The sequence below is a fragment of the Brassica rapa genome, chromosome A03 (genome assembly GCF_000309985.2).
Source record: "Brassica rapa cultivar Chiifu-401-42 chromosome A03, CAAS_Brap_v3.01, whole genome shotgun sequence".
Taxonomy (NCBI): domain Eukaryota; kingdom Viridiplantae; phylum Streptophyta; class Magnoliopsida; order Brassicales; family Brassicaceae; genus Brassica; species Brassica rapa.
The window spans coordinates 18,493,631-18,511,276 of record NC_024797.2 but is presented as its reverse complement, the minus strand read 5'-3'; the positions used below and the strand labels follow the sequence as shown (position 1 = coordinate 18,511,276).

Genomic DNA, 17,646 nt, shown 5'->3' with positions numbered 1-17,646 from the left:
GCCCTGTCTGATACCTCTGGCACTGGAGAAAAAACCTTCAAGGCTTCCGTTTACTGAAACAGAGAAAGACGCCGTAGAAATACATACCATGATCCAATGGATAAACTGAGCTGGCAATCCCATTACTCTCAGTACTGAAGATATGAAGGACCACTTGACCGTATCAAAGGCTTTGGAGATATCAAACTTGATAGCGCATCTGTTTGTGTTGGTCTTCTTATGGTATCCATTCACCAGCTCTGAAGCCAGCAAGACGTTCTCCAACAGCAATCTACCTTTAATGAATGCACACTGATTCGCTTCAATAGCTTCAGGCAGGAGTATCTTAAGGCGATTGGCAAGCACTTTGGATATGACCTTATAGAGAAGATTACAGCTTTATCTAAACAAGGTGTCTTTTCATCTCAAAGTGGGATTGCTTTAAAAAATATTGGTTTTATTTAAGTAATGTGTTAGTTTATATAATAAGTGTTGGTATTTTATAAGAACTTTCCCAAAAATTAAAAAAAAAATATTATAAATGAGACGGGTCATATTAACGTAAATCAACATATATTTATTACAATATTCAATTTTCTGAATATTCATTTTCAATAAATAAAGCAGGTAGATAAATATACAAAATAACAATTACCAACATATAAATTATAATTGTTTAAAATTATAAACTAATAATTTTAATATTATGTCTTAAATAGGAAAAAAAATTATATATCATGCAAAAAAAAAATTGCATTTTGTTCAAAAAGTGATTGAAGATAACTATCATGTGAAAAATGTATGAAAAAACTTAAAAAGGATGAAGACACAATTGTATGCAATATGTGTTTTGATAAAAAATTAAAGGAAACATTAAGGTTTATAAAATATATATATATATATATATATATATATATATATATATATATATATATATATATATATATTTGAATACTTTGTAAATCATATTTTAATCATCAAAATTAAATTTAATTATTTATATGATTTAATTTTTTTATCAGGCATATAAAATTATAAATTATAGATTATAATATATTCTTTATAAAATGAGTTCCCGTGCGATATCGCACGGGCTCTTTGCCTAGTATAATTTAGATTAAAACTTAAATATTTAATTTAATACTATTATTTTGTTTATAGAAACCTCTTTTTTACAAACTCACCAATAAAATATCTCTTAATTAAGCTATTTTAAGAATCTACTCCAATACTGAAACACATGTGTCACGTATTTATTGGTTCTCTTTTATAAAGAAAAATGAAAAGTAAATACATTAGTATAATATTAAGAGTCGTAGTTTGAAAAACCAGGCTCCTACGTAACGGACATTAAGCATATTCAGGGGAGCACCGTAGCCTACTGATTAAGGTTTAAAGGTTTATACACCCAGATTTGAGGTTCGAATCCCGGACTATGCAAATTTGTTGCAGATTACAGGAAATCCAGATTTCAAGTCTCGGAGAGAGCGGTTTATTAAAAACAATTATGCAGACTACATAAAAATGACTTACAAGGGATCTTCAATATGATGCAAGTAAATCTGGTCAAGCGTGGATCTTCATAGGACGGCTCAAGTGATGCAGTTAGACGTAGGTCTTCATAAGGCATGTAGTATTGTCGGTTGTTGGATCGTCTATGTAATTTTCTCATATCGTAATTGTAAGATCATAATAAATTAGCGTTACAAAAAAAACATATTCAGTGCAACTTAATCAATGTCAGGACTCAGGCACTAATTCTAACTCTTAGCTTTACATTAATCAATGATTATACGCACGCGTTTCTTTTCCGTGCCGTTGAACTCAATGCTTTTGTAAATAAATAATCAAATTAATGTAAAGGTAACTTTTTTCTGCACCATTTTGCGCCTTACGCATCTCCTTGTATAAGAAACCAAACCACCACATGAAAACAACACCCGAGGACATTCTTTAACCACAAAACAAACAGAGAAACAATGTCTGAGTTTCTCCCGGAAGTGTTGGCCGTTGAGATACTCGCAAGGCTATCAATAAAGGATCTGTCTCGATGCAGATGCGTATGCAAGACATGGAGATCTCTCATCAACCACCGTGGCTTCGCCGAAAGGTACCTAGACATTTCTCCGGTGAGGTTCGTATCGTTTTACGACAAGGGTTTCTACTTGCTTGACGTAGAAGGCAAAAATTTAGTCATCCAAAATCCACAGAAGCTTGAGCTTCCTTTGGACGAGTCCATGATCGATGAATCCACATGTGTACTTCATTGTCATGGGACGTTGTGTGTGACCTTGAAGAATCACACATTAATCGTGTGGAATCCATATTCCAACCAATTCAAGATCGTACCAAATCCCGGTATATACCGTGATTCAAACATCCTTGGTTTCGGTTATGATCCGGTTTCCAACGATTACAAACTCGTAACGTTTATCGACCAGATTGGTTCCTCCACGGCACAGATTTTTGAATTCAGAACCGGTTCTTGGAGAGAGAGCGTACCAATTCCTTATCCTGATTGGCATTACAGAGAGAGAATAGGAACATTCTTGGATCAGTACCTCTATTGGATTGCGTACCGGTCTAATGTGGACCGGTTCATCCTATGCTTTTAATCTCTCAACCTATGAATACCAGAAATTAGCTCTCCCGGTTTACAAAGAAGGTGTCACGTGTTCTTGGTTAGGCGTTACAAAAAAAAACCTTTGCGTTATAGAGTATGTAACGTGCGAGAAGGAGATTCGGGTTTCGGTTATGGAGAAAACCGGATCATGGAACAAAATTATAAGCCTTTCAATGTTGGACTTTATCGATGTGCAAGATCGTAAATGCGATTATCAAGTCGAGTTCGTGTCGTTTACGAAAAAGAACGACTTATTTGTAACGTTCACTGGGTACAGCGATGATTTCGAGACGGGAGCTGAAGATCGTGAGAAGAAGAAGATGTTCTTATACAAAACCGTTGATAATACAATCAAACAAGTCCGGTTATGTAACTCTTTACCCGGGTTTCAGTTTCTTGGTGAATATGTGGAGACTCTTGTGATTGTTGATCGTATATTTATTTGAACCAAGAAAAGAACATTAGCTTTGCTCATTATGAGAACATATAATTAGCTTTGTGTTGCACTACTACACGGATAAAACCTATTAAAATGGCAACTAGAGAAAGTGAGAAACTTATACGTCTACGTAATGTAATGTACATGTTTTCTCGAAATGGTCCAATTTAATGATCCACATGCAAGAACCGGTTTCAATTGAGTCCACGCAAGACAAATTTCATGCCACAGTAAATTGCAAGGATAGGATATCTTTAACAGTTCTCCACGAATTCAGATTTAACAGTTCCACAGTAAAGCCCTTTTCCCTGAAAATAACACTGAACCGGGAAGCATCTTGAAGACACTTACCATCAGCTACATCATAAAGAAATTCCCCTATTGAACACCACTAGAAAAGAGAAACCAAGCCTACCGCGATTGAACCAAGTGGCATATAGAACTGAACATAAAGAGAGTATCCACAAGAAGAATGGAAACTCATGACGGAGACAATACGAACATGAGAGAGCTTAGACACAGAAGGAGTGGTCTCAATGTATTCAACTCTCTTCTGTGCAAGCCAATGTAAAGCCTTGACCAACAGCAGAGTGACAACCAAAGGAAGAAACTAATTAGAGAATTCCTGTCGAAAGATAGCGATGACGAAGAGAATCTCAAAAACTTGTTCAGTCAAGCTCTTGACTTCACTTCTGCTTCCCTAAGGCTTAGGGCATAAAAGCGATCCAAAGAGACGAGTTTCAACAAGTGCCAGAGACAGACCATTAGCACCAACCATAGATTGAGCAGAACCAATCTGCTCTTGTCGTGAAGTCTTCCAATTTAAGAAGTAAGACCACATTTCTTTAGCTCTTTACCTAATTTAGCACTCTCTTTTATGTTTTTCTTTTTTGCTCTGGAATTTACAAGATTATGACATTAATCAATTGGAGTTATAAAGCACTTTCGATGAAATATAATATGCAAAGAACAAAAGAAATGCTTGTTAAAAGTGTAAAATGATATTCAACCAAGCTCAAAACATTTATAAGCAAAAGGAAACAAAACCACAAAACATGATATAAATGTATTCAGACTCTCAAACTAGATATAGCCAAAAAATACTAAGTTTTACTTCTTCCTCTATGCTGATGCTGATGCCGCCTTGTTCCTGGGCTTGGCTTCAGTACCTGGATGTGACAATTTAAAATGTAAAAAACCCCAATTTTTGACTGAAACAAAACTTCTAAAACCAATCGAAGTCAATGCAAGAGAAAAATTACCTTCTCTAAAACCAGTCTTGAACCGGCGGGGAACATTTTTGAGATATCTCATCCTACCAGTTCCAGTAGTCTTCCTCCTGATCGCCTTCACACTCCAATTGTCTACAGACATGGGAATATATCAGACTTCAGATGAACATACACTTCTCTAAATTCAAACGATTATTACAATCAGACAACAAACCAATTTTGTCTAGACATAAACAACTAAATATACAGTTACATTGAAGGGAATTATTACAACTACACGACAAATAAACCGAACAGATGATAAGGTTGCTACACTTTTAAGTAATTCATGTGAGAAAAGTAAACAACAAGAAATAAGCAAAAATGGAGACTTACAGGTTCTCTTGCGAGCGGCAGGGTAAGCGCAGGCGGAGCAGCGACTCTTCTGGATGTGAAAGCTACGACGACCGCATCTCACACACAGAGTGTGACTCTTGTTCCTCCTCTTTCCAAAACTCCCTGTTCCCTTTGTCTGCAACACCCCAAAAAATGAACATCAGACAATGGTTTTCGACGGTTAATCAAAGATGCGGAGAGCTTAGGATAGAGAGATCACCATTGTCGCAGCGAATTGCAGAAACCCTAGGATCCGGCTTCACTTTTATATGATAACTCACCTATGCTTCCAAGTGATATAATGGGCCTACGTAAATGAGCCTCATTACAGTCGTAGTGTCTTTTTTGCCCATTGTTAAGCTTCTAATTGGTTTGCGAAATGTTGAACTAGAGCTTGATTACAATTAAAAGTTATAACTGACTTTAATTTGCATTAAGGGCTTGACTAGTTTCCCCGCTACCACCCGCAAACGTAACTTTTGCGGTTGTTGACGTTTTGCAACAATCATTCAAACCGCTTTAAACCATTTCAAATTGATTTAAACCTCATAAATTCAAAAGTTGGTTCCAGTTAGCATTTGCGGTTGCGAGGATAATTTTTTTTCTTTGTTTTCTAAAACAAAATAAAAACAAAAATAAAAATATTCAATAATAATTTAAAATTGAAATTATATAAATACTAAAATATATCTATTTTATTTTAATTAATATTATAAAATTTAGAAATAAAAATATTTTTTATAATTTAAACAATTTAAAACTATAACTTTCTAAACATAATTAGTATATTTATTTAATATTATAATTTTTTTTATATTTTTATAATTATATAAAATATAAATATTGTTGATTTATTAATTAACCACTGCTATATTTGGTAGTTAACCAGTCATTTGTATCCCGCAAACACACCAAATTTTAAGCGCATAACCACTCGTACAAATCTCTTAAAACCGCTAGAAACTGCAACCACCCGTATCCGCAAACTCCAACAACCGTAACCACTGCGTTTAAACCAGTCAGGCCCTAAAACGGTGTGGTAAAAATTATAATTTATGGATTGACTTTGTTGTAATAATATGAGTTACTATATTTTAATTTATTGTTTACTAATATTTTCGATGTATAAGTTGTAATATATAATTTAAAAATATGAATATTTTTTAGTATAAATTTAATTAAATATATTATAAAACACTAAAGAAATTTATTTATGCATGTATATTCTAACAAAAGATACCAATATATTTACATATAATTTAATGTATGTAACATTTTTAGTTACTAAATAGAATTCACAATTAAAATTATAGGAATAGTTTTTAAAATAAATATTTAAATGGAACTAATAGTTTATAAACATCTTTGACTAATTAGTAAATAGCTAGGTCATTCTTTTGAAAATGCTTTATTAACCTAAAACAAAAATTAGACTAACTCAACTTATAATAGATGAAATTTTGTTTGATGCTTAATTGTTACTTGAGTTATCAATTTTACTAAAGATACAACTGGAAATGAGCAAGAAGGTTCTGCAGTTGGTATACCTGCAGCCTTCTGAGAGACAATTGTGTTCTGTCTAGAAATATAAACATCTAGCTGGTTTCCGGGTTGGTGTCCTTCAACCAGCAAATTCTTCTCCTGATATGATTCAAAAGCGATTATAGAGGCATTAAAAGATAGAACCAAAACCAGATTAATTATGTTGAAGGTATCCTCAACTTGTTTACAGTGAGCATTCACAAGGTCTTCTTCTTCTTCCTGGAAAAATGCTCGTCTTTCAACTACATAAATGGGTGCCTTTCAGTCCAGATAAGATAACAGCATGAAGAAAGTGAATTTCTTTTGCTCCCGTTTCAATATTCACTCGTTTTTCATAAATAATACACAAAAACAACATATTGTTATTGTGTTTTGCCACCGAACGAATGAAATACATCATTTACAAAACTAAATATCCATGGAAAAAGAAGAGAGCAAACAAACAATGATTTGTTATTGTGTTTTGCTGCAGATAGATAAGATAAAACAAAGCAAGCAAAGCTCAAGAAACCTTTATAGCGTCTTAACTGAAAGAGCCAGGAATAGGGACAAGCGTTTCAACATACGTCAGAAGAGTACTCCCATAAGTATAGAGGGGCAAACTAATCTCAACATTTGTCAAACTTTTCTCCTCTAAATTGTACGCAACCAATTTTGATTCTCTTCCAATTGATTCTTTTCCATCAATACCTACTAAAACTAATAGCAATCCGCCATAAGTTATCGCAGACACTAGGTGAATCTGAGCGATACTACAACTAGTCGAGATTTCAAGAAGACCCCTCGAGAGATTGCAGATCTTGCTCCAACATTTGATACCACCAATCTTCTCGTCATGTTGAGCAGACCAAACGATGATATCACCAGAAAGGGCGTCAACCCCCACTGTACATAGTAGGCCTGGGCATAAAACCCGAAACCCGAACCCGAACCCGAACCCGACCCGAAAAAAACGTATCGGTACGGTTTAAAATCATTTAAAAAACCGATCGGGTTTGAATTTATGATACATTGGACTATGGGTTCGGTTCGGTTTAGTCCGATAACCCGATCGGGTTTGAATTTCTGATACATTGGACTATGGGTTCGGTGCGGTTCGGTTTAACCCGAAATAACCGAAGATACATTAATTAGTGTATGTGTATAGAGAGACACGCGTGTTACTCTTTACGATTTCCAAAAATCCCAATCCTACTTTCGAAATCGAATCAACTATAGATGAAGCGGTGAGCCGGCGACAGAGAAATCTCTTCCTCTTCTTCCTAGTCTCGAAATCTCGTCTCTACACCTCTATTCTCCTATTTAACCAACACCGATGTTTAATCTAGACCTCACACTCTCTCCACCATCTGCGATTTCGAAGAATCAATCACAGGTTAGTGAGAAGCTTCTGTTCTTTTTCTTCTTTCTTTGTTCTCAGTAACGAGTCTAGAGTGTAGAGTTTCTCTGTTCTCAATCACGGATATGATTGTGTTTCAATTGTGATGAAGTTTGTCTTAGTTAGTATTTTGATTTTGCATGAGATTAAAAGTTTGAGTTTGTTTTAGTTAGTAACTTGTTACTCTTCAATTTGATTTCAGATGGACTCATCCTCAACACCAAATGTTGACAACAACGACTTCGAAGGCGATGAAGAACAAGAGTTCCTGACTCCGGACAGTAGAGGCAAGAGTAAACAAGTTGTCGATCCGGACAGTAGAGGCAAGCGTAAGGAATCACCTGAAGCTAGTGGAGCAACGTTCCAGGCAGAGAAAGCACGTAGGTATCTGCCTCCAAGGTCTAAGATTTGGGGACATTTCACAAGAACAAAGGAGAATCGTGACAGATGTATATGTCACTACTGCAACAAGACGTTCTGCTGTGCTACAAGATCGGGGACATCCAACTTGATGAAGCATATCAGCATATGCAAACGCTTCATGGCGTTTTCAGAGGGTCAAAGCTCTACTCAGCCTGGTATCAATGAACAAGGACAGCTGAAGTCTAGAAAGATAAGTGAGAGTACTTTCAGAGAAGCAACAAATGAGATGATGGTGATTGCAGAGCTACCACTGAGTTTCATTGAAGGTGACGGTTGGAAACACTTCTGTAACAAGGTCAGTTCTTCCTTAGTTAACTATCTAACAAGTTTAAGTTAGATAATTCTTTAGTTAAGTTTAGTATCTAACTTTGAATTTTATAACTGCAGATGGAACTTGGCAAACCTGTTTCAAGAAGGACATCGACTAGAGACATTGTCAAGATGTATCTAGAGAGGAAAGCTGTTATGAAGAAGTGGTTTAAAGCAAACAAGCAAAGGGTTTCACTAACTACTGACATTTGGGTGGCTCAAGTAACTCGTAAGCATATAGTTTCCTTATCTTATGTGTTTAGTTGAATCGTCTAAACTGTAAAGTAGCTTCTTTTCTTATCTGTTATAATTTTTTTAATCTCAGGTGCTAGCTATATGGTTGTGACTGCCCATTACATTGATCCATGTTGGCGATTGAGGAAGCTTATCATCGGGTTCAAATACGTCACTGATCACAAAGGAGCAACAATTTCGAAGGTTTTGTTAGATTGCTTAGCTGACTGGGGGATACAGAAAGTTTTTTGTGTGACGGTCGACAATGCAACGGCCAACTCCTCTGCACTGCGAAAATTTCAGAGTGCATTCTCACTGGTGTCTGAAGACGCGTTGGTTTTAGCTGGTGAAATGATGCATCTCAGATGTAGTGCACATATCATCAACCTCATCGTCAAGGATGGAATGGCTGACGCAGATGAGAGTGTCAATGCTGTCCGTAATGCTGTGGTCTACGTCAGAGCTTCAGGAAACAGGTTGTCAGCATTTGAGCAGAAGGTAGAAGCTGGTAAACTGACTAGGGGAAGCTTGCCGTTGGATGTGACTACTAGATGGAACTCCACTTATCTGATGTTAATCACAGCTATGAAGTTCAGAGTTGCCTTTGACAAGATGGAGCAAGAAGATAAGCTGTACAACGATTACTTTATGGAGATGGATAAAGGTGAAAAGAGGATAGGTCCTCCTATGTTCACTGATTGGAAAGCAGTTGAAATGTTAGGCCGGTTCTTAGTCATCTTCTACAACTCAACTCTAGTTGTTTCTGCCTCGACCTCTCTCAATGCTTACAAGTGCTACGGGGAAATTGTGACCATAGCAGCTAACCTTATGGATTTGATGAAGAGTAGAGATCATCACCTGAAGGTAAAGGCAGAGGAGATGTATCAGAAATTCGACAAATATTGGGATGGGTTGAAGAACATCAATAAGATGTTGATTGTGGCAACTGTTTTTGATCCCATGAAGAAGATGGATCTCGCAACCATGTGTTTTGAAGAGCTTTACGGGCAGGAAAGCTTAGAAGGTAAAGAAATGTATGATTCTGTGATCAGTGTGTTGCGCAGTATGTTCAAGGAGTACAGTGACAGATATGGGAAGAGTCAAGAAGAATCTGATCACTCTAAGAAGTCCAAGGCTCAAGCCTCTCGGTGTGCTGAACAGGAAGCATCGCTTTCTATGGATATGGTTGAAGATGGTTTCGGTTATAAGAGGATTGATCGAAGATATAAGCAGAAGTTGAATGCGGGAGTGAAAGACAAGCGTGATGAGCTTGAAATTTACTTGAAAGAACCGGTTGAGAATCCAGAGTTGTTGGCTGGTGTAGAGTATGATGTTCTATCATATTGGAAGAGAAACAGTACGAAGTTCCCGATTCTTTCATTGATGGCAAAAGATGTCTTGGCCATGCAAGTCTCCTCTGTTGCATCTGAGAGTGCTTTCAGCACATGTGGAAGGATCATTGAGCCATCTCGGAGCTGCCTTACTCACTTCATGGTCGAGGTGCTGATGTGTACCGAGCAATGGCTGAAACAAGACATTCGCTGTGATACAAAAGTGCTTACTAATGCACAAATCCTTGAGGATATTGAAGAGCAAGAAGAGATTGAGAGAGGTATGTTTCTTATACCTTCTGTTGTTTCGTAAATATGTTTCTTTATATGTTGTGTTCTGACTTGTTTTTCTCTTTGCATCAGAATTAACTGGTTTAGCTGCCCAGCCATAAGTGTAAGGTATAACCTCTTCTCTTTGCTTCATGTTCTTGTCGAATGCTCTTGTGTATAACCTCTTCTCTTTACTTCATGTTCTTGTCGAATGCTCTTGTTCTACGGCTCAAGTTTACATCCTGTTTTGTTGTTATTTTGTTTGGTAGAAATAGAAGATTGTCAAATGCCACTTGGTCGTGGTGAAGCTCTCAGTCTCAGTCAAGGAAGAAGCTTTACTCTTTGTTCTCTGCTGTTTTTTATTTTGTTATGAAGGATTGATGGATGTTGTTGTTTTTTTCTGGTGTGTTTGAACCATGGATGGATGTTGTTGTTTTTCTCTGGTGTGTTTGAACCATGGATGGATGTTGTTGTTTTTTCATTTCGGATTGAATTATGAATTGTTGTTTTCGGATTTATTAATCTATGTAGTCTTGTTTCCTGTTTTATTGAAATTTTCATATGAGTTCAGGATTATGTTTCATATTTTTTGCTTCATAAATGTGTATTAAAGTTTGGTATAACCCGAACCGGACCGAAAAAATCCGAAACCGAAAGATATTTGATTACTTTATGGGTTTTACAATGCAATAAAATATTATACCAAATCCGAAGTGATATTACCCGAAACCGACCCGTTTAAAATAAATTTTAGAATGGGACCTTTAAGCCTAAACCCGAAAACCCGAAAACCCGAAAAACCCGACCCGGACCCGAACCGATACCCGAATGCCCAGGCCTAGTACATAGACCTCCTCCTCTTAACCCCTCTATAACTTGAGGAAATGCTTTACCACAGTTACTCGTACCTGGGCAGTAGTTGAAAGTCTCTGACACCAAATCAAAGCTTAAAACCTTATCAGACCTTATCATCATAGACCTGCCAGTAGATATTTTCACCAACCAGCGTTCCAGGAAGTCTCATGCGGATCAAGACGACAATGTTTTCTAAACACGGGACATCAATCATCCGAGACTCACCCGACGTTAAGGATAACACTAGTGCTTTAGAATGGCTGCCTCGCATATCAAGAACCAACACAATCTTATAATCTTGACTTGAGTGGTCATAACCAAAACCGATCTCAGCCCAGTTACTGACATGCCTTGTTTGTACTCTCCTTAATTCTCTCAGTGACGGGTTCCAAACACCAAAAGTCATATCTTCAAAATATAAGCAAAACAGTCCATGGCAGTGACCAACTAAACCAGCGTCGAGAAGCAATTTGTTATCTCTAACGTTTAAGTTAACATCTTCGAGTACCATCATCTATGGCTTGCCATCTTGATAAGAAAAACGACCAAGTAGAGTATCTGAACGACGGAACGACACAATCCTCGTTGGGGCATGAGTCATGTGCTGTCTATAAAACCGCTCTTCTTGGAACAATGAACGCCAAGTTTTGCAGACACATCTAAACCGTATTAAGTCCTTAACAGGAGTCCTAGCGAGTATTTCCACCACTACGTCAAAAGGAAGCTCTCTTCTCATCTTCAGATTTCTAGATAGCATACCTTAGCAATCTAGTAGAGCAATCTAGGCGATTCCAATAATCTCTTCACCTAAGATTTTTTTTTTTCCCGAAGCGTCTTAAACTTTGTCGGTAAGAAATTGTCTCTGTAAGGAAACCTAGGAATCTAGGATTAGGATATTTTTTTCAACTTTTTTTAACAACTTTTATAAACACATAACATTACAAATAAGATAACTAAATTAAAATGCAAACAATTGCAAATTTAAAATGAAAAAAAATACATTATTACACATAAACTAAAATTTGAAGAAGATTTTTTTGAGCCATCTTCTTCAATAATAGAATAATAACAATTCTCAATAGAATACATACAATATATTATCAATTAAAAAGGAAAAATAGGAGAGAAGTTGAGAACTTATATATAAGAGTTAATTATTTAATTCATAGATGTAATATTTAGAATGAACATTATTTTAGAGTTTCGATACCCATTTTGAGTGTAGCGATGGTCTTAGGCCATCTTTAAATAAAGAAAGAAAAGGGTTCATCTCCCTCTTCTTCAAGCACAATCCAATCTCCACACCACCTGACTCATCCCTCCTTTCTGACATAGAGAAGGCTTCATTGCGGTCAATGTGCACAAACCTCTGCTTTAACGGGTCTTCCCCATCCAAAATCTAACCCGTATATCCCTAACCTGGTCGTCCCGGCTAAAGATCCGAACTGTACACCTGTTTTAAATTTCTTTTTTTGCCTCCACAAAGTCCTCAAAGAATGACTCTATCCCTCGTGAACCAACACCTTTGACCGAATCACTTAGAATCTCAACCGCTTTAACAAAACCATCTTCTTTCAAAAACGTTCTTGCTTCGTAGTTGAACCAACCTGTCGGAAACACACAGCTCCCGAAGTACGTGGCGGGAAGTGGCGGGTCTAACCGAGACCTAAAGTCTGCTGTATAACAAAAAACTGTCGGTCTGTTCGCGTCGCCTCCACGCGCTTTCACCACACACGTCCATGCGTAAGCGTAGGCGATGACAAAGGTTGACAGATGAAGCTAGCGAGATGAGTGGCTCTTGACACGTTCCCGGAGTTGCTCGACGTCCTCCAGAGTTAAGTCGAGAGAGACACGTACAATGTCCGTGCCTATCTCATCGATGGGAGGCGGCTTCAGGGATTTAAAGTCATGGCTCTCCTTTGAGAGATACGACACCATTTTCGACTCAACCCGGGAGGAAGATTGATGATGGTACGATCAAAGCTGGGAGTTAGATCCTCTGGAAGAAGGGGAGACTCCGTGGAGTTGCCATGTTCTTGCAATCTGCAAATATGCGCCCAAGATTTCATAAACGCTATTGATGTTGTAGCGTCAACGATGCAATGCAGATACAGAACCCTTGGTTCGGGAACAACGTGGTTTGGAGAGAAAGAACGGTCCCCGAGTCGTCAGAGACTGTTAGCTCAGGTGCCAGATGATGAACTCGGTAGCCGGACGTAGTCCTTTGCCGGATAAAAGGGAGAAGTCTGCGTCGGTCTCTGCGACGGTAAGCGAAACCGTGTCGTGCTTGGAGACGATGATGCACGGCTTTGGGACTTGTGGGGCCCACGTGAGGCGGCCGGTAAGGGGGAGGTAGTAGCTGAGGACAAGGGAGGAGGTTTGGGAGGATGTGAGAGTGAAATGACTTGGGTGATGATGATGACTCGGTGAGTCTGTAGAAGACGACTTGTTGACTAGCATGGAACTTTATCCAGCTGCGTATCTTAAGGTGTTAAGAGTGTGTTCGCATGATCCAGAGCTTGGAGATATGCAAGATATCATTACAGTACGAGAGCTTCCCATGAAAGAGTCCCTGAGCACTTCAGTCAACTTACTTCCTTTAAAAGGGATGTGATCTTGATCATTATCCAGAGCTCTAGTACACTCTTTTAATGCGAGTAAGCTCTTATTGATCTCTGCTCCTTCCAATCTGTATCATATGATAATCAGGGCCTAGAGATGGTGTAAAGTGTTATCTAGTCTGCTTGTCATTGTCTGTTGTCTAGAGGTGTCAACCGGGTGAGCCGTCTATGGGCTATCCTAGTCCAATTCACTTTGGATGGAATATAGACACTAGGGGTGGGCACTTCGGTTATTTTATCGGTTCGGTTCGAGTTCGGTTCGGTTTGGTTAGTTTGGTTCTAGAATTTTTCTAGCTGAAGTAAACCATAGTTAGTTTGGTTTGGATCGATTTCGGTTCAGTTATGTTCGGTTCGGTTTATATTCGGTTCGGTTTGTATTCGATTCAGTTTGTATTTCGGTTCGATTCGATTTAATCGGATTTCTCTTAGTTTATTTATTGTACAAGAAATCATGTTTTAATACATAAATGTATGGTTGTCATGAAATAATCGCGTTGGTCATAATAAAAAATGAAGTATGTAAATTAAATTCAATATAAAACCAAATAAAAATCTTTTTAAAAGTTACAAATATAGTTTATAACTTTATAACAATTAACATGGAAATTATGTGGGCTTGATGACAAATATTACAAAAGTTAGACGAAGTGTCATGGAAATCAAATTATATTAGGATTTCCTTCGTGCAAAAGGAAATTACTTGGGCTAAGTCTTAGGATTTTAATATCTTGATATCACTAATATTTTTAATTTAAATAACGATAAAAACACTTCGGTTTATCGGTTCGGTTCGTTTGAAACCGAACTGAACTGAATCATTCGGATTGGGAAAATCTTCAACCGAATGATTTGAAATGGACTTTGGTTTGGTTCAAATCAGTTTTGGTTCAGTCGGTTCGGTTCGATCGGTTCGGTTCGGATTTTTTGCCCACCCCTAATAGACACACTCAATTAAAAAATAGGCTAACTGGACAATAGACCAATTGGTCCATGGTCCAACTGGATAAAGACCAAATGGACAATAGGTGTCCATGAGCCTCTTAAAATATAGCTTTATAATTTTGACAAAAATATAGTTTTACAATTTTAGCAAAAAAACACTGTTTTAGCGGAAAACATTAATTTCACAATTTTAGTAACTTCACTATTTTGACGAGAAAATTAACAATTTTGGCAAAAAATGTAATTTCAAAATTTTGATGGGAAAACATAATTTTACGGTTTTGACGAAAATCGTAATTTCCGGTTTTGTTTTGGAGAAACGTAATTTTTTTTTATAAGAAAACATGATTTTCCAGTTTTGGCGAGAAAACATGATTTTTCTGTTTCACAACTTGTGTCTGCTCAAGGTCCACTTCCAGCAAGATCCATGAAAGAAAGCTTGCCAACGAGGCGTGGGGGCTTTGACTGATTTCTCTCTGCTGATTTTTTAATAGCGAGCTGAAGTATAGCATGTGAGCGAGAGGATTCTTCATTTGCACCAGTACCTCTTGATGCACTTCCTCTCTCAATAAGCTCCATGCCTCCATAATCGTATATGTATCAGATACTCTCTGTACTCTTGCAAACCAACAATGCACACTTGCTGCTTACCATCTTCTCTCATGCACAGCTTCCTATAAATGAAGCTTGCTGCTTGCTGGATTACAAGATGACACCACGTGTTTTATTATATCGAACGGCTCTATATATAAAGGACTGCGTTTCATGGAGGCCCACTTTATTTCTCTCTTTGGGATACGAAATCGTTTTGATGAACACTCGGAGTATTGAACAACACGGACGACGACAAGGTTTTCACGTTCGCTAAGAAGATATCAGCACCGTCGTACGATCTCGTGGCGGAGTCGTAGATGTTGGCTCTGGTTGTGCAATACACATCAGTTGGAAAAAGAGCCTATTTCAACATGAATTTTGCTCGTCGTGCTTATTTTTTTCGAACTTTTTAGTATTACATATTCCATATTAAATTAATCAAAAATTCAAATATACTATATAAACTTTAATGCATCGTGAATTTTCATTCCCGAATTTTTAGTGTGCATATTCTATACCGAACTAAACAAAAATTCAAAAATATTACATAAATTCTTAAAATCGTGTTTCTATATATATTGACCGTCAAATATATTAGCCATCCACTAATTGTTGTATATTGACCATCAAATATGTTTGTCATCTATTAATTTATCAAAACAACGTTATTTTGAATAACATCCATCTATGACGAAAAAAACCTGTTAATGCTACTCCATTCTCGAGGATTTTTCTTCCCCACTTTGAAATATACTATATTTTGTTTTGCTTTTAACAGCCATATTATAAGGTTCTCGCGTTATACGTACGTGGTAGATTATTGTTCGTGAAAGGGGCATAACTTTTTTTTTTTTGTTTGTAAACTAAAGGGGCATAACTTTTTTGGTCAAGATCTGGACATTACTTTATAGGAAAATCCCATCAATTATTGCATGCATGTAAGAACAAGGAAACAGCGAAAGATATATTTATATATACTATTTTTAACAACCAAATTTTATATAGGTCCTCGCGCATAACGTTGGAGAGTATTGTAATGTAGGGATGATATTTTGAATAGCAAAGTCAATAATCTACCGATTATAAAATAGAAGTAAGGCATGTATACATAACACAAACACAAAATATAAATCTATCTACTGAGGATCGAGAGCTAATTAATATACATGGCGATATCCCACGTCAAGCCTTTGCATCTTTCTCTCCTTGTGTCACTCTTTTTCTTGCCTTCTGCTTTGGGCGGAACCGATTTCCATAACTGCAATCGTAAGTAGCAGTTAATGTTAATTTTATCTTTTACTCTCTGAAAAAGACAAATAAAGTTACTTTGATAATCGTTGTAATATATTGGTATCATTTTTTTCTTGTAGCCCTTCGTGACTATCCCGTCAAAGTCAAGACTGTCGTGATATCTCCAGACCCGGTTAAGATTAGCACTAATGGAAACATTACGATAACCGGTTCTACAAGTAAATAGTTTCCCATTTGGTTTTCTTGATTATTTTTAAGTTTTCTCTTCCAGTATTGTTTGTTGATTAATAAATCTTGGTATGAACAGGCGTAGATATCCCTGATGGAGCAACTGTAAATCTCGACCTTAGGTTTCCCGAGCCTATATCTAAAAGAAGCTACTCCTTATGTGATATAGTGGCGTGCCCTGTTGCAGCTGGCCCCATTGTGCTTAATTTGTTTAATGTATTCACTCAGCAAGAACTTATACCAGTAAGTTTTTCTTTACATTAACAACTAGTTGGAAACTAATGCTATAATCTTCAGATCACTTTTCTAATGAACTTACGAGACTGCTTTTTTTTTTTAACTGAAATACTAGTGGGGATATTTTGTTTTAATAAGCATTACCGAGGAGCACCGGGAAGACCCAATGATGTGCGTCTCCTTCCGTTGCAGGATTACACGTGAACAAACGTCTCTGCTTTAGGCAAGCTACCGAGTAAAACTATGTTCCAAGTCGTTTATGAGTCAGATCTATTCTTGTATGCATGGTAATCCTAATGTTTGTATCTTTCTTTTTACCTTTATATGTCGTCCAACAAATAAAACATGCTTTTAATAAACACCCTCTAAACGATTTGGATTTTTCTATGTTTTTAATCTGGTTTTTAAGCACCTCAAAACTTTTAAAACGTTATATATATATTTTTTTACAAAAATATTGGCACCTATGCTGACATATTAAATGTAAGATAGATTTGGTGTACCTTTTTGTACCGGTAAATAAACTTGTGTCACTATGAGAAGTAGTCTTGGGCATATTATCCGAAATTCAAAAACCGAACCGCAACCGAACCGAAAAAACCGAGACCGAAACCGGACCGAAAATTACAAAAAATCCGAACGGTCCTACATTTCTAAACCCAAAAAAACCAAAACTAAACCGGGACCGAACCGAGAACCGAACGGGTACCGAATATTTTGAATAAATTAAAAATATTAATTATTTTTAATTTTAATATATATAAAATATAATTTCTAAATAAA

The 17,646-nt window shown here is 36.9% G+C and overlaps 4 protein-coding genes and 1 pseudogene across 4 annotated transcripts; 3 read left to right on the top strand and 2 right to left on the bottom strand.

Annotated features, from left to right (window-relative positions):
* The first annotated feature begins 1,078 nt into the window (after nt 1-1,078).
* On the top strand, nt 1,079-3,114 carry LOC103859657 (putative F-box protein At3g16210). Its single transcript, XM_018657537.2, is given in 2 exon segments — nt 1,079-2,588; nt 2,590-3,114. Coding segments are annotated over 2 exon segments (1,089 nt in total). The 5' UTR covers nt 1,079-1,958; the 3' UTR covers nt 3,049-3,114.
* Nucleotides 3,115-3,984: 870 nt separating this feature from the next.
* LOC103859656 (60S ribosomal protein L37-2) lies at nt 3,985-4,963 on the bottom strand. Its single transcript, XM_009137227.3, has 4 exons — nt 4,869-4,963; nt 4,649-4,784; nt 4,304-4,405; nt 3,985-4,210 (listed from the first exon to the last, which is right to left on the bottom strand). Exons 1-4 carry the CDS (start codon nt 4,869-4,871, stop codon nt 4,164-4,166), a joined length of 288 nt encoding a protein of 95 aa, XP_009135475.1. The 5' UTR covers nt 4,872-4,963; the 3' UTR covers nt 3,985-4,163.
* A 2,542-nt stretch (nt 4,964-7,505) lies between these two features.
* On the top strand, nt 7,506-10,257 carry LOC117132609 (zinc finger BED domain-containing protein RICESLEEPER 2-like). Its single transcript, XM_033287347.1, has 5 exons — nt 7,506-7,565; nt 7,771-8,286; nt 8,379-8,529; nt 8,626-10,146; nt 10,229-10,257. The coding sequence occupies exons 1-5, from the start codon at nt 7,506-7,508 to the stop codon at nt 10,255-10,257; spliced, it is 2,277 nt and encodes a 758-aa protein (XP_033143238.1).
* Nucleotides 10,258-10,653: 396 nt separating this feature from the next.
* On the bottom strand, nt 10,654-14,644 carry LOC103860176 (annotated as a pseudogene).
* A 1,669-nt stretch (nt 14,645-16,313) lies between these two features.
* On the top strand, nt 16,314-17,067 carry LOC103859655 (MD-2-related lipid-recognition protein ROSY1). Its single transcript, XM_009137226.2, has 4 exons — nt 16,314-16,413; nt 16,518-16,616; nt 16,706-16,869; nt 17,002-17,067. Exons 1-4 carry the CDS (start codon nt 16,314-16,316, stop codon nt 17,065-17,067), a joined length of 429 nt encoding a protein of 142 aa, XP_009135474.1.
* The last annotated feature ends 579 nt before the right edge of the window (nt 17,068-17,646 follow it).

What these genes read in the sequence shown, in the direction of transcription:
- LOC103859656 (XM_009137227.3), bottom strand. An exon ending in TGCCGCTCGCAAGAGAACCT is followed by an intron (nt 4,406 to 4,648) that starts GTAAGTCTCCAT and finishes CCATGTCTGTAG; the next exon opens with ACAATTGGAGTGTGAAGGCG. An exon ending in CAAGACTGGTTTTAGAGAAG is followed by an intron (nt 4,211 to 4,303) that starts GTAATTTTTCTC and finishes TGTCACATCCAG; the next exon opens with GTACTGAAGCCAAGCCCAGG.
- LOC117132609 (XM_033287347.1), top strand. Translation starts at nt 7,506, where the DNA reads ATGTTTAATCTAGACCTCACACTCTCTCCACCATCTGCGATTTCGAAG. An exon ending in TTGGGTGGCTCAAGTAACTC is followed by an intron (nt 8,530 to 8,625) that starts GTAAGCATATAG and finishes TTTTAATCTCAG; the next exon opens with GTGCTAGCTATATGGTTGTG. An exon ending in GCAAGAAGAGATTGAGAGAG is followed by an intron (nt 10,147 to 10,228) that starts GTATGTTTCTTA and finishes TCTTTGCATCAG; the next exon opens with AATTAACTGGTTTAGCTGCC.
- LOC103859655 (XM_009137226.2), top strand. Translation starts at nt 16,314, where the DNA reads ATGGCGATATCCCACGTCAAGCCTTTGCATCTTTCTCTCCTTGTGTCA. An exon ending in TACGATAACCGGTTCTACAA is followed by an intron (nt 16,617 to 16,705) that starts GTAAATAGTTTC and finishes TGGTATGAACAG; the next exon opens with GCGTAGATATCCCTGATGGA. An exon ending in CTCAGCAAGAACTTATACCA is followed by an intron (nt 16,870 to 17,001) that starts GTAAGTTTTTCT and finishes TGTTTTAATAAG; the next exon opens with CATTACCGAGGAGCACCGGG.